We start from the raw sequence: 11996 nt of genomic DNA, 5'->3' as shown, positions 1-11996 counted from the left end.
GTTTTTTTTTTTTTTTTTTTTTTTTTCTCTTTTGTGTCCTTTTCACGATCATTACAAGGAAAAAGAGTCCCAGGAACAACTCTCCAAATTCAGTCTGCTCTTTGCCAGGCAGTGTAATCTAGTAGTCTCATTATCCATTAATTATTTCAAAAGCAATATTAGCATCTCAGTCCTTCAGTCTTTGTCAGTATTTTGGACGTATTGGACATCTCCGCTTGCAGTGCTTGATCGTGATTTAGCCTTGCCAGTTCCCTTCAGGGGTGGCAGAGCCATCTGCTCTTGTGGGCTTTTACAGAGCAGGCATCCAAGAGCAAATTTTATTTAATGCAATATGCCTGCTGATGAGGATGACTTTCTCAGCTCTCCTTTTATTGCAGTTTGTTACTGGACATGGTGGTAAGTAGAATTCTGATTAAAATAATCTGTCATTTTCTTTATTTGGCAGATCTGAGCTGGGACACTGAAGAATTTTTAAGTAATTCTCATGTCCTGCTGTTTCTGGTTTGGTTTGTTTTTTGTTTGGAGGATTTTTTTGGTGTTTTTTTTTTTTTTTAATAAGAGATGAAGTATAAGTTGAAACTTACTTTACTTTTCAAAGGCATTGAGGGAGAAATAACTGATTTAATTGCCTCTTCTCTCTTGTTACCTTTTTTGCAGAGTATCTAGAGGGAGTCTTACCTGACAGTTAATATTTATAATGAGGTTGAAAAACATTATTTTGATTAACAATATTATTATGTAGAATGTTGTGCAGTATTTCTTCCTAGCTGTCCTTCACACAGCTTCTGCTTCCCTTCCTTCATTTGCTGCCTCTGTAGCTCATTTGGTGGCTGCTTTGTGATACCCTGCCTGCCATGGAGGGGTGATGGTGAATTAGCATTTCTCTGATATGTTGCAAGTTCTATGGGGGTGATTTGTGGAGTTGTCTGCTCTCCCATATCAGCATTCCACTCCTTAATGCACTGAAGCTCCTTATCAGAGGAATGCTGAAGTATGGAAGCACATTAGGAACCTCAGTCTGAACAGGAGACTGGGAATGCTGTGCAGATCCACATGTATTATGTTTCAAAAAGCAAAAGACAGCCCCATTCTTTTCAGACTGAGATCACCTGTGAAGTGTATCTGAATTCAGAGCTGCAGCCCAGATTTAGTAAGGGACACAACAAGAGAAAATGCTTTTCAGAGCTCGTTCTTTTTCTGTGCCAACAGCAAGTTTTTTTTTTCTCCTGCTGATTTTCTTCTGGAGCTAAAATATTCAGACACGACAGGAACCTGGAGAGACTAATCAGTCATGAACTAATTCCAAAGTATTTCCCAAAGTGTGTGTGACGTTTAAAACCACCACTTCTCAACTTTGAGGTGTTTTGTGGTCCTTTTTTAGCATTTTGTCAATCGTCTTTTTGCTTCAGGAAAAGCAACCTTCCAGTTTCTGGTAAATTCCTTTAATTTAGTGTATCAAGAGCATCTTTTCCAGAGGAGGTCAGGAATTTCTTTGAGTAATTTTTTTGTCATATTTTTTTTTTCCAACAGATAATGTGAGTTGGTTTGGGGTTTTTTTTCCCTTCTCTTTTCCTTCCAATTGAAAATGCAGTTTGGAAAGTCAAGTTTTGTCTAAATGTTTAATTTTTCCATGGAGAGAATCCACCTTTCCTCTGGCTGCTTTGCCCAGAAGGCATGTGTTAGTTCTGCTGGGTGAGAACTGCCCTGCTGCAAGGCTCTTCACTTCCCAAGAGAAACAAGTGAAGTCAGTAATATCCTTCCCAGTAGGCAATTGGCAAGTCAGAGGAAATATAATTTCACTGATCTGAAAAAGATTCTTTTCTGGAAAATGTTGTCCATGAAACTTTCTGATGTGTGGCTTTTTTACTTTGGCTTAACTGGGACTAAATTACTCCCACCCTCTTTGGAAACACAGGGGTTTTGTCAGAGAACGTTTTCTGTGTGGTTTTATTTTTTTTTGCTCCTAATTTTTTCTTCTTCCACATCCTCATTCTTCCACTGTCTGTCAAAGTAATTTCTGGGGGTGTTACAGCAGGGTAAGAAAGGTTAGCCAAGATCAATTTTATACTAACTAATCATGTTTAAAATGTGTGGAATGGAGATTTCATCAGAAAATTGGATTCATGTTGGCCATTCACATGGTAATCTACATATTTTTACCTGTCACTTACATAACTTAAAAAGTTAAGGAGTAGTGAAAAATTCTACATTGAATTTGAAAATTTATATTGAATCTAATACATGCTGGAAATTTCTGTTATTTCTCCTATTTTTCTGCAGCCAGTACAAGGCTTTGACTATGCCAAGCAACACTTGGGTCAGCAGGGAGCAGAGGATGAGGTTTTACCTGTGACTCAGGAGACTGTCATACTTCCACTTCCAGTCAGAGATGCTCCTGCCTCCCAGGAGAGAGAAACCACCCAGGATGGGAGCACCATCAAAACTGCCAAATCCAACGAAACAAGGAAAAGGTATGGACTGGCATCTGGGATCTTTCCACAGAGGGGTTTAATAGGATATGTGCTGATGGCTGCTGTAAGGTTTGGCAGCCGGGCTCTGTGTGTGGCAGATGGCTCCTCTGTGATGTATCCTTGGCATAATGCTGGTCTGTGCTGGATGTGTAAAATTGCTGCAAAATATGAGATAAAACCAAATAAAGTCTTCACAGAGGAGGTGAAGTGGCTTTTATATGGATGTTGGTGTTGCATAAGAGATGAGCCCAAATGGAACATGGAACCTGTAGCGTGAACACTGATAATTTCTCAAGGAACCAAAAGACAGGTCCTTAGCCACTGTCAGTTGCTGAAACTCCACTGGCAGGCTCTGTCACTCCAGAATTGGACCCAATGCCTTCACTAGCAGAAGGGAAAACCCTGAATACCCACTAAATTATGGAAGACCTCTAGATCCAAAGCATCTACAGCAGTACAAAACTTCTGAAGTGTAAGAATAGACTAGATGATGTCAATGTCTAGGGTAAAGTGTCCCAGATTTGCACTCTCTTCATGTGGAGTCTCTAGGGTTGTAGGATCATGGATTCAAGATCCCCAGGAAGCTATACGGCTCCCCTTCTCTGCTGCAGGGTCCAACACCTCCCTAACTCAACTTTATCTGCCTTATTTTAAAGTCTTCCACTGGTGGGATAATCACAGCCTCATCCAGCAATCTGGTCTTTTCTGCCTTTCCTGTCAGGAAGTTTTACCTCATGTCTGCCCTCAACCATCCACAGTATAGCTGAATAGAAGGTCATTTGTTTTGCATGCTTTGAGGCCATTTTTTCCTTGACCCACTCTCCTTGGTATTAAATTAGAGTGGAGCTGAGGAATGGTACTGAAGGGAAGAGAGGAAAATAAACCTGTTAGGTAAACAGCCTGAATGGAGGTAACAGTTGTGTAGTTCACAGGAATTACACAGGCCTGGCCTCTTGAAGGGATTTGATAACATAGGAGAAAAGCAGCTGACTAGTGCAGGGAAATTCTAGAGAAAATCAAGCCTTCCTAGCTGGGTCACCTCATCTTGTCCAATATTTTCCCCTTGGAATAATGGGAAAGCTTGGAAAACTCAGCACAGTGTTGCTGCACACTGTGACACGCTGGAAGGGGAAGGTGTCAGCTGGCATGCTGGGGGGCTGGAGAACTCACCATGCTGCTCATCTGGGGGTAGGCATCCCCAGCAGTCATCAGCTAAGGTTTTCCCTGCAGAAAAACGGAGACAGAAGGATCCTGAGCTGGTGCCTGGTTTGTCATACTTTTTCTGCTGTGTAGGAAATCACCTGGAATGTGGAAAGGGCTGTCTGCAGGGAGTACAGTAGAGTGAGCCAGCTGCATTTGGATGTAAACTGTTCGGCCATTTAAATTCTGCCATTTAATGCCAGTGAGGAGGTGTTCACGCTATAAATCACTGAAATGTGAGGGTTAGGTTCACAGTCCACGTGAAACAAACAGCATTTGTCCTTTTCAAAGCCTTCCATCCTCTGAAGAAGTGACAAATGGAAGATGACCCTGACACCGGCAGTGGTTGCTGGTGCTGGGCAGGTTAAGTCTTTGCAGGAATTGTTCTTTAAAATGTTCTGAAGCCTCTCCAAAGCCATGTGTAAATACACATAAAAAATGTAAACCAGCTCTATTAATTAATCCTCTAACCAAAGTGATTAAGCACTTCACTCAGTCCTTCGAGTGAGCGCAGAAATCCCCCACTTAATCTGCACCATTTTAAACAAATGCTGATAAGCAAAATTGATCCAGGAAAGTTATTCTCATAAAATGTGTTGAACCTTGGTGCCCTTCTAAGCAAATAACTAAGAGTTAGTTTTCCCTCCTTCAGGGTGATTACTTGAGTAAGTGAGAACATGTAGAATTTCAGTATTTTTCATTCCCAGGAGCTGTGTCTGGAAATGGAATTTAATGGTTGCTGAAGATGAAGAAATATTTCTTGACCTTTATGTGTTTGCTCTTTCATTCAGGATACTTTACAGCCTGGAAAGGGCAATTCAAACCAGACAGCCATGAAGTGGCTGGTAACTGATCAGAGTATCTTCTCTGCTATCACCACTGAAGGAAACTTCTCAGTTAATAATATGAGGGCCACTTAAAAAGGATGAATATTTAGATTAGTGTCACCACAAAAATAGTTGTGCAAGCTATCCATGCTCACTTCTTTTCTGTGTTCCCACGCTGAGCAGATTTTCTTCAGGTGTTGGTATGTCCCTGGATGAATTTTTTTACTGGGCTGGGATTATTCATTTAGCAGAGACAGACAGGTTTATAGGGGAGGAATCCCTCTTCTCAAGAATATTTATTTTCAGTAGAACTTCACAAGGAAACCCTCAGGCTGGACTGAGCTGGGTTGCATGCTGAGTTCTCCTAGAGCCCTGTAGCTGGAAAGGGCCTGTCTCAAATTATACATATTTCCACCTAGGCAATTTTCAAAAGGGAATCCCCAAGAGTTGCTTTTCTCATATTTGTCCCTTGCTGTTCTGACCACAGTAAATGTTTTCTACTTATAGCAAACAGGGTGGCCAGACCTGAGGGTTTCAAGCAGATGATACAGTATTGGCAATGATTTACAGGATGGTTTTGACAGTTGTTTTGTTTTAGTACCATTTTCTGGTTATAAAACCATTGTGACAGCAATAGAATTTGATTTGATTCTTTTTCTCTTTAAATGGAAGCCTCTGTGACTAGGTCCATTTTTTTTCCCTAATGTAACCTCTTTACATCACCCTGTCACTAGCCATGACAATTCAGTGGTAGATTGCAGATAGGTTTGTGAATAACTACACAGGTCCTGTGGAGACTTTTCATTCCCTTTGTGGCAAGTTTCACATGAACAAAAAATGTGACTGTGTCTGGATGTGGACTAGCACCAAATGTACTGTTTTCTACTTTGGCCTGCTTTTCCCAACCGTACATTAGGATTTGAGTTACTTGTCCACCCCAAAAAGCTCTGGTGGGAGCTTGCTCCCAGTGCAGCCCAGAGCACGCTGCTCATTTCTGTCCCTGCTCCTCACTGGGACTGAAGCACAGTGGTTCTGCCCTGGCCTCCCTCCTCACCCTGGGCAGGGACCAGTTTCAGGATAAGGATATGCAATGGCTGATTAAAGCAAGCATTTTCTCAGGGGTTTCAGCCAACAATTGTGCCAGTTAAACCAGGTTATGTGCCAAAAGGAGAAAAGGAGGATTAATCTTATCATGCTGTGTGTGCAGACGTGCAAAGTGAGTGAGTGAATTTTGCATTGTGGCTGACAATGGTTGACTGTAAATGCAGGCTAAATAAAGGAATTGGTTTAGCCATACATCCAAAAACAAAGATCTACTTTACTTTTTCTGGGTTAATGACACTGAATTGACAATGGGACTTTCTGTCCTCTGTGGTGGCACTTTTATTATTGTGGGGATTGTGCATGAGGAGCAGTTGCATTCCAAGCCACCAAGATGCCCATCAGCCCTGAACTAATTGAGAAAGTCGTGTTCACCTCCCATCACTCTGCTCCTACCTTTACTGTGTTGCTGTGTGCTGTTTGTATTCTGTCTCCTTTTGGTACCAAATCAGACTTAAAAACTCAGTGATGCAAACTGTGCGAATGAAATAACCTTGAAATGAGGTTTAGCAGGAAGAACTCATGTCCTGCCTTGTTGCTATGGTTACTTGCAGCCAGTCCCCGAGTCAGAATGGCTCCATCCTCAGCAATGGGTCGGGAAAGCCCAGCTCCGGCCGGAGCTCCCTGCAGAAAGTGATGGCACCCCAAAAAGTGGCGAAGGACGAAGGAAGGAAAAGGAACGGTGAGAAGTGTTTGTTGTGGTCACTCCCACAGCCATACCCACACAGGCACCAGGGATGCTGAAACCAATTTCTGGTACCTTCAGCCGTCACGGGGCATTTTGTGTGTGTGGCTCATTTTTTGGGTTTTCTCCTTCCCCTTTACTGCTGTAGCTGTTTCTCCAGATCCCATGAAACATTGTGTTGTTTGCTCTTTGTGTGGGCCCTTGCAAGTTTTCTTGCTTTTTTGTTTTTTTCCCCTTTTTCTTTTTTCTTGAAATGCCAGTAAACTAATGAAGACATGATGCTGCTTAGTAGGTGGACATGGTTTACAGCTTTTTTTGTTGTGTAGATCCCTAAGATATTAATTTCCTCTGCTGCTGCTTCTAAGCTGGCCCAGATCTGATGAAGCTGAATTAATTAGATAAACATTAATTTGAGAAAGTGTGAAACAGCCAGTGCTTTATCTTTCCTCACATCCTTGGCACACCTGTTTGTCATTAACACTTACTGGCAGCTTTTCCTGATGCACCTGGGATATCATGCTGCATGTTTCTTAGGAGACCTTGCTTGATGATGGTGACCTTGTGACTCAAGGTGGACCAGGAACATCTGATGAAAGTAGTGCTGGATCCCCTTTCTTCCTTCCTTTTCTTCTCTCTGCTTATTTTTCCTGAGTTATAGCTTTGTTCCCATAGCTGTGTTTTCCTTACAAATAGAAAACAGTGGCTAACAGGTTCTAAGTTTCAAGTGGGTTAATTATTTTTTCACTGTGTCAAATGTATCTCACTTTACAAGACAATAACATTTATGTTTCCCACAGTTAAAAGCTATAATTTCTGATGTCTTTTTTCTTACCCACTCAGGAAAGCCAAACCAGTGCCAGGTGCTGTTTACATGGGTAGGCAAAATAATCTAGTGAAGGTATTTTTTGTTTTGTTAGGTTTTACATCTTCAAAGAAAATTGGTAATAACTCAAGTTTTTTTGTTTTTCTTTAAGAATTGACTAGCATCTAGCATCCTTTCTTCTGATCTGGACTGTAGTGCATTTCTGGAACATACACATGCTACTTAAATAAACCTCAGAATGTAGTATAAGGAAACAGTGACCCTTTATTTTAAAGATTAGTTTCATTAGAATTCAGGAGGAACCTGTGCATGAGACACCTTATCTGCAGAGCCCTCCTGGTAGAGACTTCAGCTCCCTGTGGGGGAAATCTCTTCCCTCGACTGCCATGGCCCTAAAAAGGGTCATCTGGCACAGATATGAAGGGGAATAAATACCTTGTTCCATGGTAAAGAGGTGGGACCTTTTTAGCTGTAGGCATATCTTTTAAGGTACGTTTAAGAGAGTTTCCTCAAACAGGCCTTTCAGAACAGCTTCTGAGAAGGAGGATGTGGTCATGAGAGATGAAATGACCTCCTCTTATCAGAATTAATGGAGTTCAGCTTGGAGCTGTGTGATCCCAAATGCCTATTGAGGTTGAAATTAAAAAACAAAGCCTCAATGCACTCATTACTTCTCATCGCAGACCCTGCGCTTTGCTCCCCCGTGCTGTGATTACGAACACTGTTATTATCTCTGACAGTTTGTTCTTTCTGCAGGGTTTTACCTTAACCCAGTGTGATCAGCATCTGCAGAAAGTTGTCTGTTTTAAAGTTGTCCAGTTTAAGAAGGAAGCTGCTTTTCTCGCAGCTGTTTGCCTGAGCCTGCTCCAGCTCCCCAGCCTGCCTGTCAGCTGGTGGCTCTCACACGCACGTCGGCAAAAGCAGCAGCAGATTTTCTTCTCTGACAAGCAACGTCTTCAAACTGGAATGAATCCCTTGATGGTCACATGTTGGATTTGGGGACTCCAAGTCAGAATGGCTCATTAGTTGCCATAGTTACACACCAATTTTAGATTCTATTTCTTGCTGACATTTAGTTACAGGGAGAAATGACAGCACTGGATGTTACCTCAGTACGTAAATTCTATATGGCTTGTATCAAAATTGACTCCAAATGGAGTGTGTCAGGGCTGTGAGTGAACAATGTGAAACCAGCACAGTGACAGGCTTGGCTTCAGGACCTGATGCTTTGGAGGATCAGGAGAATTCTTCAGCTGAGCGTTATTTCTACAGAAAACACAAAGTATCTACTTGAATCAAACAGTGATAAGCTTTTGTAAGATAACAGCATGTTTTTTCTTGAAGAACACTTATTATTATATTAATAGAAACTTTTCTTTCTAACTGATTGTTGATGAATTCTACATTCATTTACTTTTGACACTTAAAAAAAATGAAAACATTTTTTTAAAAGTGCCAAATTATGTATGTTAGAGGACTGTAATATGGATGAACCAGCCAACAGAGGTACTGGCAATTTCTGAGATGGGTTTGAAAGAGAATGTGGAAGAGAATAACAGGATATTAGCAGTTCTACCTATCATTTATCAGGCCAAACGTCATTCAGGGAGAAGCAAATGGCTGAACCCAACTCAGACCTAGAGAACTAAAGCAGCCCACAGTACAACCTTTCCTTTCACCAGCTGTTCACCAGATGAAGCCAATGAAATTGATATAGGTTGTTTTTCAACCTTTGAGTGTCTTTGGAAGAGTGTGAGGACTCGTTTCTTTTTTTAGAGAAATACAAAAGTTTTGATTCGCTATCAATTCTCAATGAAGCTTGTGACTCCCCAGGTTTTGGGCTAAGAACGTGTGTAGTTGAGCTAAGATTTGTACTTAAACATCATCATCACAGGTAGAGATGGACAAGCAGCATTCCCAAAGAGTCAAACTTCCTTGTGTAAGAAACTGGACCAACTTCTCATTTTCCAATCATTTGGACACTGTCTTTGAAAACAAATATAACTTTTCAGAAGTCATTCAGTCAAGGGCCTCACTCCTTTTTAAAATATCGGTCTCTAAGAGTATAATTTCCTTTGTCCAGGCAAGAGCTGTCTGTAGGAGCGAAGTAGCAGGCGGAAAAACTTGTCTGTACTATTGGCTTAGCTAAAATCAAAGGGATTTTTGGATGTCACTCAGCCAAGCTATGATACACTGCCTCCTTTATTCTACAGAAGCATGGGCCACTAGTTTTCAGTCTGTCTGATGTGGCAGCTCAGCATCAGAGCCTGTTTTTCTGAATTTCTGAGCAGTTGTCTGTGGTGACTCAAAATAAAATGAAATATGGCAATGGCAATGTTGTCCAGTGGCAGGGATGTAGCAGCTTGGACACAGAGTTAGCTGGGGGAGCTGGTGGATCCCAGCAGACATCCAGCACCCTTCTTCTGCCTTTTCTGTGCTGGGCAGAGTACCAGTCAGAGTGGGAAAGGCTGCTTCCAGAGGGTCATGGCCAACTGGGACAGATCTCTGGAGGTAAGGCCCAGCCAGGAAGGAGCCCTGACAACTGCATTGGAGCACCTGTGCAGATTGGAAGTGGGATGATTCCCTTTCCTTATGCCTGTGTCTTTGAAAGGCTAAGAAATCAGGCTGCTGGGAAGAATTCTTGTTGTAGAGCAATCATCATCCATTTCATCATCCATTCCCTCATCCTGAAGCATTAGCTTCGTTTTGCCCAGAGAGGGTGTTAAGTAGGGACTTCATCTGACTCTTTACCTCCTCACAGTGAACTCCTAGGCCTTCTGGAGTAATTTACTACATTTAACCACAGGGGGGTAAAAAGCCCCAAGAATACACAAAATCCACCTATTTAGCTGAAATCCTGTGCATTGGCACCAGTTGCTATTGAACCTCCCAGAAGCTTTACACATTGATTCCCTTTTTTCTTCTTCCAAGATTTCAGCTTGAGTGATGCAGACTAAATTCTTCTCCTTACTGTTTCCATTTCTTCCACTGCCCTTTTTTTGTTGTTTATTTGCTTTAAACAGTGAGAGCCCTGTGACCCTGCTAGCATCCTGCTTCAGACTTACTCAATACCGTTTCTTTTTTTTTTTGACCCTGTCTTTTTGGTTGCTTTTCTCATGGCAGAAAAATACTGCATGCTGTGTTGCTAAGGTGCCTGTTTTAGCAGATGTCTGAGGGATCTGGGATCTGCAAATGATCACACAAATAAATATTTCTTCATTCATGTTTGCCTTCCCCTCTGGATGACCTTTACTCTGCTACTAATTGAGCCTGACAGGAGTTTTCATCCAAGCAATAGAGTAAAGAGCATGTAGATGTTGATGCCATCAGATTCAGGGGCAGTCTGGATGGCTGAGGTTTTTCACTAATATGTCAGCACTGAAGAAGACAAATGTACAGTTTTATTGTGCAAACAGAAAACTATTTCTCCAAAGGTTTTTAGAACTCCTAGGGCACCACTTCCTTAAAGAAGCTTCTGTTGTGGGATCTCATGCCTTCCCTATCTTTTGTATGTTCATTATCCCTATCAGTTAAACAATTTTAATATATCTACTTATTACAGATAATATATCTACTTATTACAGAAGTGTCAGCCAAGAAAAGGGGTGATGGATTCACTGCAAACATTATGAAATATGTGGTCTCTTTTTGAAAGACTTTGATGTTTAGAAGCGAGGCAGATGTGGTTGGAGGAGAAGACATAGGCACAGAGAGAGAATCTTCTGCTTGTAAGGGCAGGAAACCTTCCTGGAAAGGGAACAAAACAAGCAGCTAAGACACAAGTGCTCACCCTGTGTACACAGTTTCATAGGAAACCTGCAAATACCAGTTTAGACATCTCAAATGACCTCCTCAGGTGGCTTCTGCTTCAGGATCCCAACCCAACCCAGGACTCCAACACCCTAGGCACATCACTGTGCTTTTAGCAGACTTTACACCTAAGAAAATACTGTCCAGGAGGAATCATGAGCTGTTTCCATTAGTCTGTAAGCTGGCTGATTCTGGAAAGATAATATTTGTGCTGTTTGTGAGAGGTTTGACGTTGCACTGTCTCAGAGCTGGGTGCACTTTTGAAAGGGTGTGTGTGTACACAAGTGTGTTTTCTGTTACCTGCAGTATCTTCCAGAGAGGTACTTCTGTCCTGGATAGGTTCAGATACTAATGTTAGGAAATTTGTGTTTTGCTTAAAGGCCTATAAACTCTTTCAGAAATAGATGTTTCTTTATTGATAAGAGCTCTTGTTTGTAATTTTCTGTAGGTAGTCATCTGATCAATAGAATGACTTGGATGATACAGAAAAATGTCTGTTTTTTTTATATATATGGAGATTTTCTCTAAAATGAAAATTACTTCCCCGTTATTAAATCACATTCAGGAGTCAGGATTTCTGTTTGAAATACTGATACCTGGACTTTTTCCTAAGGAGCTATTTTAGACATGTGACATTATTTGCTCTTTGTCAAACTGTAGGTATATTCTGTAGGTATGGTTGCAATGTTTGCCTTCCCTTCATGTAAAAGGAATCTTCAAAAATACTTTGTTGAGTGATGTAAGACAAGGCAGAGCAAGTCCACCTGCTTGCAGGTGTTTCCCAGGTTTTGACTTTCTGTGTTTTTCTCTATTGCTGTCAGTTTTTTTACTGAGGACTTCCAAAATCTTTCAAATGGTTGCTTCTCAGCAGGACAGCACAAATCTGTGTTTCAAATGTTTGGCTGGAAGGTTATCTGATTCACAGGCAATTTAAATGTCTTTCATTTAATTAATTTTTTTTTTTTTTTAATGTGTAAGCATTTCAGTCTTTTTTTTTTCTCCCTTCCAGCATATTTTGATGGGGTAGAGGGGAGGAAAGACAAGGGAGAGGGAAAGAGAGAGGAGACAAGGAATCTTGT

General features: G+C 41.3%; 1 protein-coding gene across 3 annotated transcripts in view; it reads left to right on the top strand.

Moving 5' to 3' along the window:
• The window catches only part of KIAA1549L (KIAA1549 like), a 76877-nt gene that overhangs the window by 26621 nt on the left and 38260 nt on the right, over positions 1-11996 (top strand). For all 3 annotated transcript variants that reach the window (XM_017726347.1, XM_017726346.1, XM_008644098.2), the window contains exons 12-13: positions 2281-2471; positions 6154-6281. In XM_017726347.1, the coding sequence (XP_017581836.1) occupies positions 2281-2471; positions 6154-6281 (319 nt within the window). The remainder of the gene's footprint in view (positions 1-2280; positions 2472-6153; positions 6282-11996) is intronic.

This window comes from Corvus brachyrhynchos, unplaced genomic scaffold (genome assembly GCF_000691975.1).
Source record: "Corvus brachyrhynchos isolate BGI_N302 unplaced genomic scaffold, ASM69197v1 scaffold281, whole genome shotgun sequence".
Classification (NCBI taxonomy): Eukaryota; Metazoa; Chordata; class Aves; order Passeriformes; family Corvidae; genus Corvus; species Corvus brachyrhynchos.
The sequence above is the reverse complement of the archived record's forward strand: the minus strand, read 5'-3'. Positions and strand labels throughout refer to the sequence as shown.